Here is a 23,782-nt window from a genome sequence, read left to right as displayed (position 1 = left end):
GCCCTAACCTTGCTATGCCCCTGCCTCAACCAAGCTTCACAATCATCATTGGTGAGTACTGTATTAAAATGTTTAAAATTATTTAAAAAACTTATACTGTATATGTATATAATGACTTGTCTGGTGAAAATTTTTTCCCTGGAACCTAACCTCCCCTATTTACATTCATTCTTATGGGGAAATTGGATTAGCTTAACATCGTTTCGCTTAAAGTAGCATTTTTCAGGAATATAACTACAACCTTAAGTGAGGAGTTACTGTAGTTGGATTCTTTTTATTTATCTTTAAGACTTTAGGGTTCACACCAGGAGGAGTGATACATATAACCCTACCTCCCACAAAAACACACGGGGAGAAGTCTCACACACACACTCCTGTACACCTCTCTTATATGGGGAGGGGGGGGTGAATGACCAACCCAACCCTCCCTGCCCGGAATTCTCCACCCTCCATGCCTGACTGGGCCCTAGGATGGACCCGCCTCTCCTGGTACCACATCTTCCAAGGCAACACACAGGGGAGGCACACAGTATCACATGGCCCCCCTCCCCAGATTTCTGCCAGGGTTCACACCAGAATGTGGCCAGCAGCAGCCTTTCAGCACTGTGTGAGAGGGAAGGGATGGAAGTTGCTTCCAGTTGCAGGGGAGGGGAGAAGGGTTGACTTGGCCCATGTCTTTGCAGAGCTCATCTCTTCTCCTTCCCTCCCATGGTCCCCACTGGCTGGATGCAGTTTGTCCCTTATTGCCTACAAAGTGTCGAAAGGCAGCTAACACCTCCAGGCTGCTGCTGGCCACCAACATAACCCAGCTGCCTCCTATCACTCAGCTACAGCACGGGCAGGAAGGGATTAAGCCCTAAGGATGCATTGTGCACCAGGACCCAGATAACCTGACTGCAGAGCTTCAGCAGAGAGGGCTTAGGGGATGGAGCAGCCTCGCACTCCCTGTGGGTAGGACCCAACGGGGTGGACAGGCAAAGAGGGTGTTAAGTCCCTGCCTGGGGGGCTGCTGTGCAGCCTTCAGGGTCAGGGCATGAACAGGCTGGAAATTGCTTCCCACCACCACTTCAGAGCTTAGCTGACAAGCAGAGAGGCTTCCCCATGCCAGCGCTGTGTGGGGCTCTGGTACACACCGGACTCGGCTCCTCCTGGCCAGTGCCCTGGGCCGGAGGGTCTTGGGCTTTCCCAGGGCACCAACGCAGCCAGAGGCAGTGGGGGAAGGAAGGAGCCTGCCAGCCAGGCTACTGGTGAGCTGAGCACACTGACCAAGGGCTGGTTCTCTGTGCAGTGCTGGGAGTGGGATGCACTCTGCCTGGGACAATATGGAGGACAAGTAGGGCTGGGGAAGGGGTGTGAAGGGTCAGAGCAGGGAGAGGACAGCGAGAAGGGGAGTACATAAAGGGACGGGGGGTGGGCAGCAGAGGTCATAGGTAGCAACCGCCGCCTGGTGCCTGCCTGCACTTACCAATCACCGCAGCTTGCAGTGCGCAGCCAGTGCCAGCTGGAAACAAGACGAGGGGGCCGGGCTCTGTTGGCCAAGAGACAGCTTGCAGCAAGGGGCTGTGCTGACAGAGCAGCAGGGGGAGCGGCTGGCCCCATGCACTGTAGTTTCGCCACCAGCCTTGCACACCCACCCCACCCTTGGCAACTGGACCCTCCCACTCACCGCTGGTGGATGGACAGCTGGCGAGAAGAGATCTGGCCAGCAGCAGTACCCGCCATTACTGATGGAGGGAGACAGAAAATACAGGACATTTGCCCATTTTTAAGAAAAAGTCAGGACACCTGCAGGAGGGCTTAAATCTTTAAAAACGGGATGTTTGGTCACCCTATCTATGTGAAACTTTATTATTTTGTTAGAATCAAGTTGGCATTTAATAGGCCTTATCATACTGCCAGTGGGTTTGGGATCTTATCAGAAAAAGCCATAATGGAGGGAGGATTAAGACTTTAAGCTACAATAAGGTCCGCTTTTAGGTTCAGTAGCAAAACTGACAACTATCACATATTCAATAAAATAACCATCCAGTCAGGGCCGGCTCCAGGCACCAGCAAAAGAAGCAAGTGTTTGGGGCGGCTGACGGAAAGGATCAGCACGTCCGGTCTTCGGCGGCAATTTGGCAGCAGGTCCCTCAGTCCCTCTTTGAGCTGCCGCCAGAAAGGAAGAGAAGGAGTGAAGGACCCGCTGCCGATTGACTTTCTTCTCCCCCCCGCCCCCCGCCCCACTTCGGGCGGCAAAAAAGCTGGAGCCGGCCCTGCGTCCAGTTGCTTTCTTTTGTTGCAAAGGTATGTGGACAACAAAGTCTGGTTGTCTCCAAAAATCAAGTGTCATGCATAGGACATCAGAGCTAGTTACTTACTGGTTTGGGGTTGACTTCGGTGGAGATGAGTTTTAAGAGGCAGTTGAGGAGTCTTTGCTTGTGAAAGATGGAAGATGTGGGGACAGCACTGGATTCGGATGTTTCCTCCCTGGAATCCTGGGTTTCTGGCCCTAACACAGCTAGCCAGTCATATTCCAGCTGCAGCTTGTTTGGCTTGCCCATCATGAGGTAAACCTCAGCCAATGTAAGGCTCTCAGAGTTTCGTAGACTCCATCCCTCCTCCCTGATCTGTTGAGCAAGTCGGCTGGGGTCATCCTTGAGAGGCTTTGCAGAAGGTTGTCCCTGAGTTGAATGCAGAAATGAAGAGCTCAGCTTCTCTTGAGTCTCCTCCACTACTGCATCTTGCAAACCCTTAGTAAAAGCATCAGGTTGTGGTCCCTGGCTGTGGCTAGCTTGAGTTTCAGATCTGGATAGGCCACTGCCAGGCGATGCTATCCCAACTCTTGCTATCTGTGCAGAACAGGGATCAGCTGCCTCTGTACTCTCCGCTGGAAGAGCCACAGGAGAGAGACTCCCAGCTGAGGGACCAGGATCTTTCCCTTGCAGTTTGTCTGTGCAAAAACATTTCTCTGGGACAATCAGATCATGACAGGACTTCATATACCGAGGGAATGGATCGAGCAGAGAGAGTTCCTCCAGGTCAGGGATCTTGCTGCAAACACAAGCTGTGTTACATGATGGTAACTTGGTTGCTTGGTCACTGGCCAGGGCCTCCTCACCCTCAGTGCAGAAAGCCACGAGGATCGGCTTCTCCAGACTCCCTCCAGGATCCTGAAGTCCAGAAGGTGATTTTTCGAGAGTTTGTGTGATGCTGAGATCAGGGGGTCCTTCTGTCAGGCCACTCTCTGGGGAGACATCTCCAGGGCTTGCAGAGACTTCCGCTATGGGCTGAGAGGTCCTGCCTGGCTCTATAGTGCTCTCTGTCCTTCCGCCACTCTTACCCTCTGATCCCCGAGGGTACTTCAGCTGCCCTCTGGCTGTTCCCTGACCACTCTGTATTCCCAAGATTTGGGCAGGAGGCAATAAGTGAGAGTCCTTTGTGTTCTGTTTGCATTTGCCAGTTTCCTGCCAATGCACTGTGCAGAAAGCCTTGGAGTGGACTACTCTGGCCACCTCAGGGAGAGGGGTGAGTGTACAGTTCTCTCCTGGGAAGAGATGAAGCATCACTTTCTCCTCTGAGAGGTTGCCTCTTGCTTGTGAATCTCTGGAGTCTTGAAGCTGCCGTTCCTCTAGTGTTTGACGCTAAATATACTTTGTCAAAGACTACAACCATCTTACATTATGCAGATTAGCTGCAGCATCAGCCACAGATACCCCTAAAAAGAACATCTGGCTGCCCAATTTGTAGTTTAAGAGATTAATAAGAAGCTCTCAATTCAGGATAGATGCATATGTTCTGTAATCAGGAATTATGCCTTTACATGTTGAGAAGGAAATATACCCAAGACCAAAATTTTCCATGAACAGCAAGCTGATCCTACATTCTAGGACAAGGTCACTGGTCTCAGCTTCACTTACAGATTTATAGTTTAAGGTCAGAAGGGACAAATCTGATTTAGTCTGACCTTGATAACACAGACTATAGGATTTACCTGAATTAATTCCTGTTTGAATTAGAGCACATCTTGTAGAAAAACATCCAACCTTGATTTAAAAATTACCAGTGATTGAGAACCCACTGGATCTTGTTATACCCTTGTCTGTTAGACTGAAGAGCCATCTACTATCAAATTTCTGTTCTTCACGTAGTAGTTACAGACTGATCAAATCAACCCTTAACCTTCTCTTTGATAAGCAAAATATATTGGGCTCCTTAACTCTGCGACTATAAGGCATGTTTTTCCAATCCTTTAATCATTCTTATGGCTCTTCTCTGAACCCTCCCCGATTTACCAGCACTCTTGTGCAGGAGACCAGAAATTCCATGGCAACTTTGTTTAAATTAAAAAGGGACGTTTTCACTGATTTTGGTATAACAATTGACTATAAAGTCAGTACAGTAGCCCCATGTTATATATTTTCACCATGGTATCTGTCTCCACATGTAAGGTGCTACTCTGCAGCTGCTGCAAGGCTTACGAGTTAAAGACTTTGAACTGGAAGATTGGTCCCAGGCTAAGGAAGAAATTCTGCCTGTGTAATAAGAACTGAAAACTGCCTGAAACATCCACTGGGGTGGAAAAACGGCTTGATTCAAATCTTTCTTAGTCTGTAGAATTTAGACTGCAATTTTATTTTTATTTCTTATATAACTAACTTTGAGCTCTATGTCTGCTACTTAAAATCTATTTTTCTATAGTTACTAAATTTATCTGTTTGAAGTGCTTGGGAAATCTCAGCTCAGGTTAACAAGGGTTGTTGCATGTCCACCACCCTTTGTTGGAGTGGCAAACTAATGAGCTTGCACTGTTCAAGGGAGTCTTGAGCAGTGTAAGACAGCCTGGTAATTCATGACCTTGAACTGCGATGTCACTGATACATACGCCTTCCATTCAAAGACAGCTAGCTTCTTCTCAAACATATGAGGTTGACTTGGGGTGATGTTGCCTGCTGCATACATTAACTGGATCTACAATGATTGAATTGGGTTGAGGATTTGAAACAAAGTCTGCCTCTTTGGGAGGAACATAATATTTTTTGTTGGCTCTCTTGCAGGTTGGGGCGATGGAGGCTGGTGTCTGCCAGATGACTTTAGCAGGAGCCAAAAGCACCTCATTAATTGGGAGAGCAATTCTGGAGGAGGAGGAGGAAGTGTGCAGAATATCCACCAGCTTGTGGTGTGTATCTGCTACCTCATGTAGGGGAATTTGCAGCTCATCCACCACCCATTTAGTAAGATCTTGAAAATTCTTAAAATCATCAGCTAGTGATGGAGGGGAGACATTACAGCCTCATCTGGTGAAGATGAGAAGTTTGCTGGAGGGGTAGCCTCTCTTTCGAGCCTTTCCTCCTGTCCTTCAAAAGTTTCCATCACCTCCACTTCAGGGGCTCTGGATAGCAAAAGGTATCAGAAACCGTCTGGCTAACTCTCACTGGGAGACATTGGACACCCATGAAGAATCCCAATATGGCCATTGGGGATGCCCAAGGAGGCCTGTACCAAAATTGCAGGTTGGCATGAGGGTGAAGAGGACCCTAGCACTGTGACAGCGTGTCATAGTGAGAGCAGGGAAATAACATCCTCTTGGTCACTGGCAGACTCACTACTGTGTAAAGGTGGGGGGAAGGATAGCTCAGTGGTTTGAGCATTGGCCTACTAAACCCAGGGTTGTGAGTTCAATCCTTGAGGGGGCCACTTAGGGATCTACGGCAAAAATCAGTACTTGGTCCTGCTAGTGAAGGCAGAGGGCTGGACTAGATGACCCTTCAGGGTCCCTTCCAGTTCTAGGAGATAGGTATATCTGACTAGGGAGCTGGCAGTAAATGGCGAGGTGCTATGGGTGATTCCAGACACCAGGATCTGCTTTGTACCAGGACCCTGGTACCGAGTAATGGGGATTGTAGTTCTTCTGTGACCTCCAGGTCTCTAGGGTACCAGAACTCTTGTGGTACTGTTGACTCACTTGGTACTGTGTAGGAGCATCGGTGATACGTTGTCAGTACCAACGGTTGCCTATGTGCAGAACACTCTAGGGATGGGAGTTTTGCTGCACTTGGTACTGGTGCTTTACTCAGTGCTACTCACTTAGAAGCCATGCAGACTTTTTCCTTCTTCTTAGGGGACGGTACGCTGCCCCAGAGCTTGAGCACCGACATCTCTAGGTGGTGTGGCTAATCTCATAGCAGATGCACCCTGATGCTTATGGGTACTGCAGTTCACAGCCACTGGCACTGAGGTGGCTGAATGCACTGGTGAACCCCTCTGGCTGGCCAAAGACTCTACTTTGGGGCTTGGAGCCCTTTTTCTCATGCTTTAATGGGGGGAAATCTGCCGATTTTTAACACGATTCTACCCCCTTGGAAGTTGAAGGTTCCAGGGACAATCTGTGTCCTGGGGAAGGTCTGGCACCTGAGTCAGCTGGCAGCTGAAATTCACTCTCCATCAGGAGGATTTTTAACTTCAGCTCCTGTTTTTTTCAAAATCTCACCTTGAGCTGCTGACAGAGGATGCATTTTTATGGGATCTGCGATTTTTCCAGACTTTAAACAGTAAGAGCGCCCATATGTTACTAGGATTGCTTCCCTGCAGGAGAAAAAACCTCTTGAAACTTGGGAAGCCGGACACGCCCCCAGGAGGGTGGGTCTATCACCCTGAAAAGTGAGGAATGCAGTGGGAAATGCAGGAGAAAGTTGGTTCCTCTTCTCCCTCCCTCCCCCCCGTTTTTTTTGTTTTTTTTAAATTGAGAGGTTAGAAAGTTTAAATTATTAAACGCCCTGGGAGGGGGGAATACCCAGAGAAAAGGTGGGAAACACGAAATAAACATGTTTTTTTAAAAATCTCAAAGGAGTAAACAGAAACTGTAGCTATTAAGGGAAACAAAAGGACTAAAACTACTACTACTTATGCTAATGATACAGAGAAAGAAGAGACAACTGCTCACTCTGAGACCAAAGGCAGTTGAGAAGGAACTGGGGGCAGTTTGCCTGCACAGCGCTAGATAGACTTGAGGCAGACCACGAGGGAGGAAGAATGCATGTGTGGGCTGAACAGACACTGCTACCTAAAATCTCTGATTAGGGGCTCAGACACACCTACAGCAGAGCACCAGTAGGGACACTACTCGAAAAAGAATATACAGATATGCAGTTCCATCCTACTGTCCAACTAACAGTCTCACAAGACCATAATTAAGGAATATCTCTAAGAGCAAGGTGCTAGATCAGTCTTCCTTGGCCTCTTTGCTGAGGCAGCCAACCCAAGGGCCAATCATCATGATGGATTTTGTAATGTGAACATCCATCTATGAGCAACTGGACTGAGCCCACGGGGAGGGGAGGGAGAGGGGGGGAATGATGAGCTTCATTTAAAATCAAATATATTTTTCCAGGGAATTCAGGATAGAAGAGCTGAAGGAAAGGGAGAATGCTTCTAGATTCCCTGCTAGAGATTTCTTCACTTCACCGGCTCTGAGATATTGGCATCTTACCTTTAGTAAACAAGGGACTGGTGTTCCTTTAATGGAGATTTGTGTGAGAGAGAAAACAGTGAGGTTAGAATAGCGAGGGAATTGCCCTGAACATGGTACACAAAGCAGACTAACTGTTTTGCTCTAAACAGGAAAAGGATACAATGCGCATTTCCTGGAGAGCCCACTTCTGTTTCAGGAACTCAATGAGGCTGGAGACCTTCCGATGTAACTCCACTATCATTCTGCACAGAAGATAAACAACGCAAGAGAACTGAGAATTCAGTCAGCAGAAACTCAAAGCACAATCTGCTCCCAAAACAGAATCAAGGAGAGAAATTGGACTGGCACAGTGTAAACTAGGAGAAGAGACTGCAGGAATGTACACACTATGCAGAGTTATCCATGCACCTACCCTGTCTTACTGTAACCCTCATGAGAAACAGGAGGCAGTTATAATGCACAACATTAACATGTAGGTAACTCATGATTTGTGAGTAACCTCAAAATTCTCTCAGATATATATTGCAGAGGTGACTTGGGCTCTCAGTTTCTCCTAGAGGAAAGGGAAGAGGAGGGGAACGTTAGCTATGACTCTTAGCAAGTAGAACACGAAACTACAATACCAAGGGTGGTAAGGAGGATAAAATTAGGATAAAATTTTTGTTTTCTCCCCTTGTCCTCATAATGTCTGGCCTCTATCACATGGTAGGAGGATAAATCCTATCCTAAAATACTAACTCTCCCCCTCACCCACCTTATGGTATTTGGTTACTATTTCTGAATTCTTCATTGAGGAAATGAAAGTTACACTGACCAAGGTACAGGACTTATAATACTCAGTCCTGAACTACTGCTAAGAAAGCGCTGGACAGCGTTAGAGTGATACCATGAACTCCCAAAAGAATGTTGTATATCTCTGGAAATCTAGAAATCTTTGCTTTTCATCAGTATGTAGCAATTGCCATGTCCGGAATCATTTCAACTGCTATTTTGCTTCTTTGTCCTCCCTCTCAACGCACTAAATCCAATACATCTTAACTAGAGCTAGTGCCACAAGCCAGTGATCCACCTGGATTCCCTCAAAACTTGTTAATTCTTTGTGTCATCTATGCTATCTAACTTCAGTAGTTCAGGAGAGAAACTGGGAAAGTCATATGTGAACCAAAATAAGGGGATTTAAAGCAGAATGGTAATCAGAATGATATTTTAAAGTCTGATATCACATGACTCACTAGAAAGGTGGTTCTCAACCAGGAGTATGTATACCCCTGGGGATACGCAAAGGTCTTCCAGGGAGTACATCAATTCATCTAGATATTTGTCTAATTTTACAACAGGTTACATAAGCACTAGCAAAGTCAGTACAAACTAAAATTTCATACAGATAAAGTGAGAAAGTAAGCAATTTTTCAATAATAGTGTGTTGTGACACTTGTATTTCTATGTCTGATTTTATAAGCAAGTACTTTTTAAGTGTGGTGAGACTTGGGGATATACAAGACATATCAGACTCCTGAAAGGGTACAGTAGTCTGGCAAGGCTGAGAACCACTGCACTAGAGTCAAGTATTTTGTCAGACAAGCACAAATGCTTTCAGGATCAGCAAATTTAAACATGCTGGTCCTGGACTGGTGATTAGAAAGTATTTTGATTTAACTCTTTGCAACCCTATTTGCAGATAGAATGCCATTGGCACCAGGAGAGGACAAACCCTCAAATGAGAGGCAATGAAGTTGGAAAGGTGCCCTGCACCACACCTGTGCATTTCCTCCCTTCATTCTCAACATATAAGATCCATCTTGCCCTTGGATACCTGAGCCGTGGATTCTGGGCAAGGCTCTGCACCCGAGCCCATGCATGATTATTTCGTGGCTGTAACTCCACAGGGACCCTCAGAGGAAGACGTACAGGCTTCTGATCCTCCTCATCACTAATGCCTAAAGGAAGAAGGAGAGCAAAACAATGGGTCAAAGACAGGTGTTCTTGACACATGCAACTCAGTCAGAAATGGAGATAAATGTTCAATCAGATGAATTAAAAACTGAAGGTGGGGAAAGCATCATTAGAGCATTTGGGCAGCAAAAATTCACCAGTGGAGCCTACTTCCTCAGATTACCTTCAGTTCTGATGCACCAATGTTATCTCTGGACACTGCAATTGCACCAGAGCACACAGTTGATTAAGCAGTGCTATGTCAAAACACAGATGGCTAGAAACTGACAAGTGTAATTGTTCAGATCTTTAAATTGCATTTAACGTTGCTCACTGATGAAAGCGTGCTTTGTATTGATGTGGAAAGAGTAAAGAAGACCTGAAATGTTCAGTGCTAAGCAACATACAGCTGTTCATTTGCTGGCGCTAGGATGAAGACAGCCATCCACAAGTACAGAACAGCCTGAGTCTGCTTGTGCCTAATTTTTAAGCCTGAACTGGTTTTGAACTGGACCCAAGATCACCAGACCCAACTGTAAGAGAGTCATTAACTGAGCCTTCTCCCGAACCTGAGTCAGTGCCGACGCCTCCTGCCTGTGGGGTCAACACGTTGGCAGCTGTGTGCAGTGACTGCATGTCCTACTCCTATCAGCCACCGTGCCCACTGTGTTGCGCACACACTGCAGAGTGAGAGGCACTGCAACTCCTTGGCACATGCGCTCTGCAGCACACCTAGTACAGTGAGGTGGTGGCAGCTGGCAAGAGCAGGACATGCAAGCCACTGCACTGACCCCATGGGCAGGAGGAGGAGAGCCAACCTGACTCGACCAAAACCTGGCACGTAGTCTGGTCCTGTTAGGTTCAAATCGGATTGCAGGGCTCTAAGCCCGAGATGCAAAGAAAAAAGGGACTTTCTCCAATGTAGCAACTTCTTTTCCAATTTCTCTATTTGCATGGTATTTTAGCAGCCAGCAGCAGATCTCAAGATCTACAGAAGTGGATTTTTCTCAAAGCTGTATCACTGGTGATGCAAATGAATGGGGCAACTAGAGAACAGGAACATCCAGTGCCCCAAAAGAACCTGAGATAGCGTGAATTCCCTTGCCAGAGAGTCACACACCAAAAAATCCCCACTGCCACTCACACTCTCCTGATCATCCGTTACAACTTTCCCATTTCAGCTTATCTTACGTACCATCTGGGTCACAAAGTTTCTTCAGTGCCCTGCACATTGGAGCTTTGATCCGAAGGTTTCTCCCTTTGTAGCGAACAGTCGTGGCCCTAAGTATATTTGAAAGAGAAATATTTATAGGCACTGTGACTAAAGCAACATATATATAGTTCAGTGAAAAGTTGGATACAAAGAATCCTACATGACTGGGTAGGAATGCAAGGGGTTGCTGGGCAGGAATCCAGACTTACAGGGGCACGTTGAGGCCTTTGCCATCTTTAATGCTCCTGAAAATCAAACAGAAGTGACTCCTGTACCTCTGCACTGCTAGACTCACAGGAAGCACTACACAAGAGGCTGCCCATTGAATGAGAGACCCCATATGAAAAACAGGCTTGAATTCTTTGTCATCTTGGCAGGGGGAGATGATCCTCAAAGCCAGCCTTTTCATTTTGGGGTGGCCATAAAAGACCATTGTTTCATCTTACATCCCCTCCACGATTGCACTACAGGGCCTGCCTGAAGATTCCGAAGGGTCTTTAGATTTGAGAGCATGCAAAGAATCCTCTCAAAGGCCAACACCAAGCTCCCCTCTAGCTGAAATGAAGCCTAGCTGTTTGTGCTGGGGTCTGTGCGTACTAAACATTTACAGTATGGTTAGACTTCTTTTGGCTCCAACACCACATCAATAATCATAAGTCTCCTGAGAAGATAATTTTTGTTTTCCTTATGGGAGAAGTATTACTTTTAAACTTCTTTCCCCACCTCCACCCCCCCTTAGACTGTCCTTCTCTCTATTTACAGGCCCATGATGCAGGGGCTGACAGCCCTGAGCTGCTGATGGTGGTAACCAGAAGGGGAATCTAGACTGTGCAGAGGAGATCCTGCAGAGTGTGAGAGGAAGCAAAGAAGTGCTGGAGGCTGCCCCTACACCAAGGCCACTTTCTTTGTTTGATGGAGGGAAGAAAGATGGACTGGTAAAGGGTTCGTAACCTAGGCTGCTAAGTGGGGAAGCTACTAACAGGGGGGCTGTGGAAACTAAGCAGGTCAGGGGAGATGCAACAGGTCAAATAATGAAGTAGGCCGAGATGTGTGAACCATTAAGCTGTGGGTTTCAGCGGATTCAGAAACTCCCAGAGCTGTCAGAGTAGATTTTCATTTGCACTGAGCAGTCAGAAGCAAGGAGAGCTCTTTTGTACTGGCATCATTTGATGAACTTTTGTGATACATAAGAGGTGATGACTGATTCCTTAAAAAAAATAAAATTAAAAATTAAAAAAATTAAAAAAAATTAAAAATAATTAAAAAAAATTAAAAAGCTCAAGTAAAAAAAACCAAACCCACTTTTGTTGCTTGAAACAAAAGCTACTCGCTAAGCTGTGAAACAGTGCTACCTACCCTCAGTCTGCTGCAGACGTGTCAGCCATGGGACCTTCCCAACAGTACACAAGGACTGATATTTCTTCACACTGATGCAATATATTGTAACTGCTATAAGCATAGCATTGCTGCCTTCTTTTAAATCTAACCAAAACTTGGGATTGTTTGGAGCCAACTACTAGTTCCTGAGGTCCATCAAGTCTAACACTAGGTCTCTGGCAGTGACCAACTCCTGAGCCTCAGAGGAGGGCACAATACACATCTGCCTGTCTATGCAATGCAACAGTTGAAGGGTGGGATTCCTTCCTGACCAGAACAGTAGAGATCTTATGCCCCAAAACATGAGTTTTGATCCCCTTATCCTAGCTACAAATTTTACTGATCATGAAGTCAGTGTCCTTTTGAAAAATCAACCTCCTGCAAGCAAATAGCATGAAGCTAGCATGTGATTTAACAACCCTGGTTAAATACAAACAAGGACAGAACTGATATGAATGAACCTCATTCATAAGGACTGAAATCTATCTTCCTAGTGGGCGCACAGTGTGAGAAGGCAATAAACCCAGTTGAGAATGCCTCTATCTGACTGTTTTGCCTGAGTTTAGCTGGCAAATGTTTGAGTTTTGCTTTGGGCAAGCATAGAACTTCCTCCTTGTGTCTGACTCACCAGATGTATGATGTCAAGCACTCACTTTTCATCAGAGGCCCAAGTTTCCATTTCCACTGGAGTTTGGGGACCTAAGTGGTTTGCAGGTGTCTGTGCTAGTCACAGTGCCACCATCTCAAGAGTGACACTGGGGATAACAGCACTGAGGATTCTGCTCTAGGCCATGCTGTCTGGAATGGGAAATGAGTTGGAAAGATCTAGTGAGTCTGCAGTCGACAAAAAGCTCTGGATATATATTATCATCTTCAATATTTATTATTGTTTCTCCTTCCCCCAAAATAGTAACTACAAAAACTTAAATGAACTGCAAGGTTGTCTACTTTTCTGTAACTTTTACAAATGTCCTTGAATTCTGATATTTTGTAACATTCTAAAGCAATATTTACCAGAGATTCACTATGCTTCCAGCAACAGGAATACCCAAAGGTCCGTCTGTGTTAGGCAAAAAGGTATCACAACAAACTGCTGCTTGGAACTCTCCATCTACACAACAGGTGGGACAGCTGTTTTATTAGCATTGGTTGCAAAACAAGGTCTGGATCAGGTTCTGTTGCATCAGTACAGCCTCCCCAATGAGGGCATGAAGGTAAAAGAACTAGACATACAGTACATGGCTGCAGCTGCCTCCTAGAATGCAGTGCCTCATGTTTGGTAATCATAAAAAATCCCCATTCCCACCAACAGTTCTGGGCATTACGGGAGAAGCCTTTTATGAAACCCATGTTGGATAGGATAGGATGCAAGAACATACATCACGGTTGTAAGGGGTGTTATGCCTGGATGCACCAGAATGGTTCTAGCTGACACATTGCTGCTACGTGGACATGTCAAATCATTATGTGGACAAGTGGGACAACAATGGATTCACACAATTAGCACGCCTGTAACTATTTATTTTTTGCTCAGTGGACAAACTCAGTTTTCCACTGTAGTAAGAGGGGAAACCATTGGTGTAATCAAACCTGCACTTATGACCTGATCCAAAGCCCACTGAAGACGGTGGAAAGTCTCCCACTGAATTTAATGGGTTATGGATAAGGCTAAGATTTTGTCACAGAATCCGAGACTTCCAGAGACCTTCATGACATTTTCCACTTCAGCCCCAGTGCAGCACAGGGCCCCCACAGCTGGCTAGATGCCATGGACAAACCCTGGAACTCCCGGTTCTGGGCCCACAGCTCCGAGTAGCCACAAGTGGCAGGGGAACTCCAGCACTCTCAGCCACAGTGGGTGGCCCCCTGGAGCCCCAGAAGTAGTAGGTGCTGGACCCTCCTCCCTCCCCATTTTATCTCAGTTATTTTTAGTAAAAGTCAGGGATTGGTCACAGGCTTCCATAAATATTTGTTTATCATCCATGACCCATCTGTGACTTACTAAAAATATCTGAGACAAAATCTTAGCCTTAGTTATGGATCAGAACTTTTAGGTACAAATCTGAAAAAAATGTGGAGAAGCCCCATAGAAGGTGTAAATTATCATAGCACCATCAACTGCTATGACAATTTAAAACAGATGAGGATCAGCTCCTGTAACTAGATTTTAATTAAACCAAAATTTTTCACACAAGTGTCTTCAATGTAGTATCACATATACATTCACTGGTGCTGTACAACTGTCTCTCACAAACCATCAGCTCAGTTTAAGTGCCTGATTTATGTCCAGATAAGGGTACATTATTGACCCTACACAAATAGGGTAATAATTTCAAGGTAGTAACTGGAGCTAGGGTTGTAAAAATGCAACAACCACCCTAACAGATCACTATAGTTTTACCAAAAAACACCAAATACTAGGAAATTCTAAGATAACGTTAACACTGTCAATTTAAAAAAAAAGAAAAGATTTTTGAACCCTCCCTCCTCCACAGATATCTTCATTTTTCATTTCCTGTCTCCCTATCCATTTAAAATGTTACCACTTTTTGCCAATTTATTGCATCTCTTATGTAACGTAACTGATCCAAGCAAAAGAAAAAAACATTGGTCACTGTTTGCATTTTTTGTGGCATTATGAATTCTGACAGCATTGCCCACAAAACATTTATGCACGTTGCACCTGCCACGTATAATGGGCTACCTGCCATGCTTCCTGCTCAGCTGTCTGCCATCTGCTCAGACACCCTTTGGGCAGCAGTAACTCACCAGCAGTAACCGTTCCCGAATCATCACTCTGGCACTGTACACATGTATCTGGCTACAAAAATAAGGGCAGCTGACCAATATACCATGTGATCCTAGGCATGATTTTCTCTGCAATACATCAGATGTAAGAACTGCAGAGACAGCAGAAAAAGGGCAAATAAAGGAAAAGAAAATAAATCAAGGATAGAGGAAGTAAGATAAAGGCAAAAATGCCAGTAGCACTACTGCTGGAAGACCACATCACGCTACCCTGTGTATTTCATGGGCTACCACAGTTTAGAAGCAAGCAAGCAAATTGTGCTCCACCAAATTATTATACACAAACTATTAGCAGGTAGCTAATCTAAAAGGATGAGAGAGGGATGAAGAATGCTACATCAATATATTCACATGGAAATTCACCATGTCTGCCCGTGGATATTATTTCATGACATTAGCACTCAAAATTTCTACTCTTTACCCTCCTTTAAAATGAAAGAAAAGAGCTCTCCTCCACGTTTACATGTCCTGTTGTAGTGGAATGATTTCTCTTACTCCCTTTTCAGTAAGACATGATGTTTTTAAATAATCTAGGAAGGAGTCCAGTAATCAGTTATTGCAACTTTAAACTAGGTAAAATTAAATATGGCTGAACGAGGTACATTCCTAATGCAAACACATGGCACAGCAGGGATAGGGGGAGGAGTAGCTTAATTAATTTAAAAGAACATGACAGATTAATGAGTATCAAAACAGAAACAGCCTGCAATTGAAGTAGTTATCTGAAAAATATGCTCTTCCTGTTTAGATCTTGGTTTCTTTTAACCTGGGATGTTTCCAAACCTAACAAAGTGCTGAATATTCAAAAACCGATATTACACAAAACACGATTAAGAATCTTTAGTATAGTTCACATCCTCAGAATTTCCTATCTGCTGAAATAGAGCTTGTGATGTTTGGGGGCTATCTGCAGTATACATTCCAATTTGATTTAGGTATTGAGAGATTGAGAGTTATCAAACATGAATGTCAAATGTATCAATTTTAATCCTACAGTATGCCCAAGCACTCAACTCCCAGCGAAATCAAAGGGAACTGAAGCACAGCACCTTGCAATACCATTCCTACACCAAACAAAGCAACCCTCTGAGTTTAACTGAGAATGCAAGCATTCAAATGGATACAAAATTAAAAATCTCTTTAGTTGTGCTATTAATATTATCAAATTATTTGAATTCTTTGATTTGTCAGAGATGCTGTACACATTACCATTTGTGGTCTTTATTTTGTTTTGAATTTCTCTCAGTTTAGAAACAGAACATCCATCTACCCACATGCACAGCCCCTATTACCAGAGTATCCAAGCACCACACAATCTCTAATACATTTAGCGTTAGCATACCGCCCTGTGTGGGCACTTGAGGCACACAGAGATTAAGGGATTTACTCAAGTTCACCCAGGATGTCTGTGGCAGAACAGGGACTTGAACCTAAACCTCCCACATGCTAGGCTAGTGGTCCTGCCCACTGGTTCATCTTTCCTCTAACAGATTACTTGGTTTCCCTGTCTAGTCCTTATGAACTAGCACACAACTAAAACATAGCCAGAGTAGGTTTAAATCACCCACATATGTCTTCTGTGAATTTAAAAAATCCACAGAAACATTTCTCTTGAGCCTAGCTTTGTAAAACCTTTGTTTACTACACAAAACACAAAATCTGGGCCTAAATCCACCAGTGTCACTTCTAACAACTCTTACACGATATGATGTGATTGGAATGACAAGGACTTGGTCGGGTAACTCACATGACTGGAGCACTGTCATGGATGGGCATAAACTAGAAGCACAGGCAGGGGAGAATAAGTTGACAAGTTGCACTGTATGTAAGATAGCAGCATGATTGATCAGAACTCCAGTATAAAACTGGAGAAAAGCCTGTTGAGTATCTTTGGGGTAAGTTTGGAGCCGAAAGCAACAAGGGTGATGTGGTGGGCATCTGCTATAGACCACCAGACCAGGAGGATGAGGCAGATGAGGCTTTCTTCAGACAATCAACAAATTTTCAGATCACAGGCCCTGGTTCCCATTGGGGATTTCAGTCACCCTGATATCTGTTGGGAGAGCAATACAGCAGTGCACAGACAATCCAGGAAGTTTTTGGTGTGTTGGGCACAACTTCCTGGTGCAAGTGCTGGAGGAACAAACTAGGGGCCGGGGGGGGGGGGGCAGATAGCTCAGTGGTTTGAGCATTGGCCTGCTAACCCAGGATTGTGAGTTCAATCCTTGAGGGGGGCCATTTAGGGAAGTGGGGATTGGTCCTGCTTTGAGCAGGGGATTGGACTAGATCTCCTGAGGTCCCTTCCAACCCTAACAATCTATGATTCTATGATTCCTGCTCAAACAGGGAAGAATTTGTAGAAGTAGAAGTGGGTGGCAACCTGGGCAGCAGTGACCATGAGATGGTCGAGTTCAAGATCCTGATCAAAGGAAAAAAGAAGGAGAGCAGCAAAATACAGACCCTGGACTTCAGAAAAGCAGACTTTGAGTCCCTCAGGGAACTGATGGGCAGGATACCCTTGGAGGCTAATATGAGGGGAAAAGGAGTCCAGGAGAGCTGGCTGTATTTTAAAGAAGCCTTATTGAGGGTGCAGGAACAAATCATCCTGATGTGCAGAAAGAACAGCAAATATGGCAGGCAACCAGCTTGGCTTAACAGTGAAATTTTCAGTGAGCTTAAGCACAAAAAGGAAGCTTACAAGAAGTGGAAACTTGGACAGATGACTAAGGAGAAATATAAATATATTGCTCGAGCTTGCAGGGGTGTAATCAGGAAGACTAAAGCACAATTGGAGATGCAGCTACCAAGGGATATGAAGTGTAACTAGAAGGGTTTCTACAGGTATGTTTGCAACAAGAAGGTGGTCAGGGAAAGTGGAGATCCTTAATGAATGGGGGAGGCAGCCTAGTCACAGATGATGTGGAAAAAGCTGAAGTACTCAATTTTTTTTGTGTCTGTCTTCACAGACAAGGACAGCTCCCAGACTGCTGTACTGTGCAACACAATATGGGGAGGAGGTGAGTGGCCCTCAGTGGTGAAAGAACAGGTTAAGGACTGTTTAGAAAAGCTGGACATATAAGTCCATGGGGCTGGATGCAATGCATCCGAGGGTGATGAGGGAGTTGGCTGATGTGACTGTAGAGCCATTGGCCATTATCTCTGAAATTTTGTGGCAATCGGGGAAGGTCATGGAAAATTGGAAAAAGGCAAACAGTGACCATCTTTGAAAAAGGGAAGAAGGAGAATCCAGGGAACTACAGACCAGTCAGCCTCACTTCAGTCCCTGGAACAATCATGAAGCAGGTCCTCAAGAAATCCATTTTGAAGCACTCAGAAGAGAGGAAGGTGATCAGGAACAGTCAACATGGATTTACCAAGGGTAAGTCATGCTTGACTAACCTGATTGCTTTCTATGATGAGATAACTGGCTCTGTGGATATGGGGAAAGCAGTGGATGCGATATATCTTGATTTTAGCAAAGCTTTTGATACTGTCTCCAGTATTCTTGCCAGCAAGTTAAAGAAATATGGATTAGATGAATGGACTTTAAAGGTGAATAGAAAGCTGGCTCGATGTCTAGTTGGCAGCCGGTTTCAAGCAGAGTGCCCCAGGGGTTTGTCCTCAGGCCGGTTTTGTTCAACATCTTTTATTAATGATCTGGATGATGGCATGAATTACACCCTCAGCAAGTTCGCAGATGACACTAAGCTGGGGGAGAGGTAGATATAGTGGAGGGTAGGAATAGGGTCCACAGTGACCTAGACAAACTGGAGGATTGGGCCAAAATAAATCTGATGAGGTTCAACAAGAACAAGTGCAGAGCCCTGCACTTAGGAAGGAAGAATCCCATGCACTGCTACAGGCTGGGGACCGACTGGCTAAGCAGCAGTTCTGCAGAAAAGGACCTGGGGATTACACTGGATGAGAAGTTTGATACGAGGCAGTGTGCCCTTGTCACCATGAAGGCTAACAGTATATTGGGCTGCATTAGTAGAAGCACTGCCAGCACATTGAGGGAGTTGTTATTCCCTTCTATTCAGCACTGATGAGGCCACATCTGGAGTTCTGCGTCGTTTTGGGCCCCCCACTACAGAAAGGATATGGACAAATTGGAGAAGTCCAGCAGAGGGCAATGAAAATGATTAGGAGGCTGGGACACATGACTTACAAGGAGAGGCTGAGGGAACTGGGACTATTTAGTCTGCAGAAGAGAAGAGGGAGGGGGGATTTGATAGCAGCCTTCAACTACCTGAAGGGGGGTTCAATAGAGGATGGAGCTAGGCTCTTCTCAGTGATGGCAGAACAAGGAGCAATGGTCTCAAGTTGCAGTGGGGAAGGTCTAGGTTGGATATTAGGAAAAACTATTTCACTAGTGAAGCACTGGAATGGGTTACCTAGGGAGGTGGTGGAATCTCCATCCTGTGTTTTTAAGCCCCAGCTTGACAAAGCCCTGGCTGAGAGGATTTAGTTCCGGTTGGTTCTGCTTTGAGCAGCAGCTTGGACTAGATGACCTCCTGAGGTCTCTTCCAACCCTAATCTTAATGATTCTACGAATACATGACACAAAATGCTCTATTCTCAGTTTGGTACCTCCTATTTACACAATCCAGGGACACAACTCCTGTAGTATAAAAATAGGTCGTAAGGGAGGCGTGGGTTGGCTAGAAAGTGATGAAGAGTCCCAAGAATGTTTAACAATACTTTGTTCCATAGTTGCCCAGTATAGAGATTCTAGCAACTCTGTTCCAACGGTGGCCAGCATCCAAAGACTAGATAGACTACTGGTCTGAACTGGTATAGCAATTCCAACATTCCGAAATAAGTCATATTTAGCTCTATTTTGGCCTATTTTCTAGACCCCCATGGCTTCAGGTAACTGCTGACAGCAGCGCAAAAAGCTTTACATTTGCTCAATTCTAGATGTTTCTGGGATTTTTAAGGTAACTAAATCAAGTGTGACATTTTGTGCAAAGAATCCTTAATTGTCTGAAATAATTAGCGGATTAAGTTTCCAATCAATATTCGGCATTTGTAGCCCGGGTTTTCAGCTCAGCTGCGAAGGTTTTGACCAACATATCTAGTCATTTCATTTTGATAAATAAATGAGTAAGGATCTTGTAGAAAGTCAGAGATGCTGCATGGTCTAAGTAGAATGAAAGAGGTTGAGACCCTAAGTTCAAGTTCCAGCTATGCCAGTAACATGCTGGGTAGCTCCTCACAGTTCCTCTGCATCTCAGTTTCCGCACTTGTCAAATAAGGCTAATAGTTATCTATCTCAGGAGGGGACTGTGAGGATAATCTGTTCTCATATATGTTTCCTGTTGTGTTTGGGAAGGGGGAAGAGAAAGATCGCCTGCAACTAAGTGTGATTATGGCTTTCTAGCACCACGTGGGGTAATTTCAGCAGCACAGTGAGCTGGAGAAGAAAGATTTTAGTCCATATTGTATTTTACTGTGCATATAGAGTTAGGGGGCTGTGTCTCTTTCCATCTTCCTCGGATTAATGTACACAGACTGCCATTTGAGTAATGGAAATACAATTTTAAACACTGCTGTTGTGCAGTTTGCTCATTGGAATGACAGGAAACTTTTTGGGCAGAAAGAGGATGTCCCTCTTCTGCCTGATAAGAGCAGAGTCAATGTGCACTATTTCATCGCCAAAAAGAGTGAATAATTCTGGATTTCCCAATAAGAAAAGTAAAACCTATTTACATTCCAGGTCATATTAAGAGATTGAGTTTTAATATATTTAAGTGCAAGAATCCACATTCCTGAAATGCTTTAATATGAGACAAAATCTGTGTAAGATAAATATCTAACTTTCTCCCAGATAATCACCATTTGGTTAGAACACATGAGATTAAAGAAAACTAAGGCCCCAATTCAGCAAAATGACACTGTCAAGAAAACCCCCTGAGCCTATAAATACCACACTACAGGACTGGGGACTAAATTTGCTAAAAATGGGCATGTTCTTGTCATCATGTTGTGCTGGTCAGAGTGCTTGGATAACATTGACTTTATAAGAGATCCCCAATCCACCATATATACCTATGTCCTAAAGTCTAGGTGTTAGAGTAATGAGCCATTTAGAAAAGCAGAACAATTCAATTATTTAACCCTCCCTCCGCTCCCCAAGAAGTATTTCATGCATTCATTTCTAAAAGTAGTAGAACTTCCTACCACTTATATAATCCAGGAGACAGTGCAGTTCAGGAGTGAGGCCCCAATTCTGCTTGAAGTCAAGGAGACTACTCGTGCTTATAGTTAAGTACATCCATAAGTGTTAAATAGGATCGGCCTAAAGGCCTAAAACCATAGTAGTGTCGGTGCTGAAAGTCATATTCTGTACATTCAATCAACTTTATTTTTTTGAAGACATCTTCTACAAAGCATTTTACACTATCAGAGAATGTCTTAAACTTTACCCTTGGTGTATTTACTATTTAAACTAGTTTGCCTCTCAGGAAAAAGTAAGGGAAAAATATGAAACAAAGTTATTTCATATTTTTCAGCATATTAAATTAAATTACAGCCCTTACAAAGTAATAAATGCTCTCTGCACTGGGCCATCCACTCAGCAATCAAACTGCTTTGTGATTATTAGTGGCCAAAAAAATCCTTACTTACCCAATTTGAATGAGCTCATTAAGTTTTGTTGCATTTTTATCATCCATACCTTTAAGTGAAAAAGAAAACAAATATAACACACTATATTAGGAATTAAACAACAGGACACAAACTATAATCATGTCTGCTTGCCTTATAGTTTATGATGTTGTATTACAATGGGAAGATGCTTTTGATTATCATAAAAACACCAGGGCTACAACGAAGTTCCTGAACATATTCTGTTCATATGCCTCTGTACAGTACAATTCAGTTTAAGCAAGACAAGTAGGGTTTACACACACCCTGCTGTGTTAATTACATTTCGGTCACAGGTTAAAAGACAAAAGTCCATCAGTTCTGCAAAGGCCCTAGGTTTCTCAGCGTGGATCAGACATTGCAGTATCGACTGCAAAGATACCTGCTCTTCATGCTCTGAATCTCTGTTGCTAAGGCAGCACAGCACTATGGAGAAGCCTGAAACCCTCACAAGTTTGGATGCCATACAAGAAAAAAAAATAAAACACACATACACCCTCCACATCCTATGCAATGTACTGCGCATTTTGAAACACACATTATGTTAACCTGATTTATATTCTCTAAAGGTAACAAAACCTGGATCTACTTGCAGAGAAATTGACCTTTCCCAAGCAATGCTGTAAGTCATTCCTGACACGCTTTCATCCTTCCATGCCATCTGCAATTTCAGGGAATGCAGATGACTGCCTACTTTCCAAAGGAAAGGGAAATAAGCTGATTCCGGCAAGCAGCAGGGCAGACCTGCAATAAATAATACCTAGGAGGGAGGCTGCTACTCAAGTTTATTGGACAAACAGAAACAGAGAGAATTTTCAAGGTGACGGTGAATATGGTACGTAAGAGGATGCAAATTATTAGATAATACTGCAGATGCATAGACAACATGCATGCAGTACCAAGGTAACTGGGCATGACTGTGATAATTTCCCATCACAGTCAAGGTGGGGACAGTAGCTGCTCCTGGTCATTCTAAGGGTATGTTTACACTACGAAATTAGGTAGATTCTATAGAAGTCAATTTTTAGAAATTGATTTTATACAGTCGATTGCGTATGTCCACACTAAGCGTATTAAGTTGGCAGAGTGCATCCTCACTACCTTGGCTAGCATCGACTTACAGGGCGGTGCACTGTGGGTAGCTATCCCACAGTTCCTGCAGTCTCCACTGCCCATTGGAATTCTAGGTTAAGCTCTCAATGCCTGATGGGGCAAAAACATTGTCGTGGGTGGTTTGGGGTACTTGCCTCTTCCTCCATTAAAGCAACGGCAGACAATCGTTTCGTGCCAGACATGAAGGCGATTAGAAGAGCACAGCAAGGCACGCTGCGCATCAGAGAGGCTTTGAAAACCAGTCTCATGACTGACCAGGCTTTGGGGTGACAGTTGTGTGTTTCTCCTTGATGCAAACCCACCCCCTTTGTTGATTTTAATTCCCTGTAAGCCAACCACCCCTCCCCCCTTTGAAATGAAGTAACATTATTTTGAAACCATGTATTCTTTCTTTATTAATTAAAAAAAATGAGATAACGGACAAGGTAACGGGGGAGGGGGGAGGGACGACAAGGCCATATTGCTTATTGTAGCCACACTAAAAATCAAACTGTTTGAATGACAGCCTTCTGTTGTGTGGGCCATCCTCTGCAGTGGAGTGTCTGGGTGCCTGGAGCGCCTCCCCACCCCCCCACCCCACCCCCGTTCTTGGGCATCTGGGTGAGGCGACTATGGAACATGGGCAGGAGGGGGTTATACAGTGGATGCAGCAGGGGTCTGTGCTCTTGTTAGCTTTCCTGCAGCTCTAACAGACGCTTCATCATGTCCATTTGCTACCCCATTAGCCTCAGCATCGCATGGGGGGAGGGATAGTTCAGTAGTTTGAGCATTGGCCTGCTAAACCCAGGGTTGTGAGTTCAATCCTTGAGGGGGCCATTTGAGGACTGGTCCTGCTTTCAGCAGGGGGGTTGACTAGATGATCTCCTGAGGTCCTTCCCAACCCTAATAATCTATGATTCTATGATCCTGCTTCCGCTCTTCGCGTTCACTTATTTCTTTCCTGGCCTCTGCCACTGAATGCCTCCACACATTAAACTGTGCCTTATCAGCGTAGGAGAACTGCATGAACTCGGAAAACATGTCATCGCGAGTGTTTTTTTTCCACCTTCTAATCTGCGATAACCTCAGGGACAGAGATGATAGGAGGAGTGTAGAAACATTCTACGCTCTACGATTCTGGGGGGACTGCATGGTCACCTGTGCTGCTGAGTTTGCCATGACCAAACAGGAAATGAAATTCAAAAGTTCCCGGAGCTAGTGTACCTGGCTAGTGCATCGGAATTCGAAGTACTGTCCAGAGC

At 44.6% G+C, this 23,782-nt stretch overlaps 2 protein-coding genes across 9 annotated transcripts in view; both read right to left on the bottom strand.

Annotated features, from left to right (window-relative positions):
- The window catches only part of CRAMP1 (cramped chromatin regulator homolog 1), a 94,825-nt gene that overhangs the window by 37,400 nt on the left and 33,643 nt on the right, over positions 1-23,782 (bottom strand). For all 5 annotated transcript variants that reach the window (XM_050968122.1, XM_050968119.1, XM_050968121.1 and 2 more), the window contains exons 6-10: positions 21,411-21,459; positions 10,578-10,663; positions 9,264-9,387; positions 7,611-7,692; positions 2,361-3,623 (exon numbers count right to left, since the gene is read on the bottom strand). In XM_050968122.1, the coding sequence (XP_050824079.1) occupies positions 2,361-3,623; positions 7,611-7,692; positions 9,264-9,387; positions 10,578-10,663; positions 21,411-21,459 (1,604 nt within the window). The remainder of the gene's footprint in view (positions 1-2,360; positions 3,624-7,610; positions 7,693-9,263; positions 9,388-10,577; positions 10,664-21,410; positions 21,460-23,782) is intronic.
- The window catches only part of TELO2 (telomere maintenance 2), a 384,906-nt gene continuing 380,108 nt past the window's right edge, over positions 18,985-23,782 (bottom strand). For all 4 annotated transcript variants that reach the window (XM_050968165.1, XM_050968163.1, XM_050968167.1 and 1 more), the window contains one exon: positions 18,985-19,025. The gene's annotated coding sequence lies outside the window, so the exon portion shown is untranslated. The remainder of the gene's footprint in view (positions 19,026-23,782) is intronic.

Source organism: Gopherus flavomarginatus, chromosome 9 (assembly GCF_025201925.1).
Source record: "Gopherus flavomarginatus isolate rGopFla2 chromosome 9, rGopFla2.mat.asm, whole genome shotgun sequence".
In the NCBI taxonomy this organism is placed as follows: domain Eukaryota; kingdom Metazoa; phylum Chordata; order Testudines; family Testudinidae; genus Gopherus; species Gopherus flavomarginatus.
This window is presented reverse-complemented; position numbering and strand designations above follow the sequence as displayed.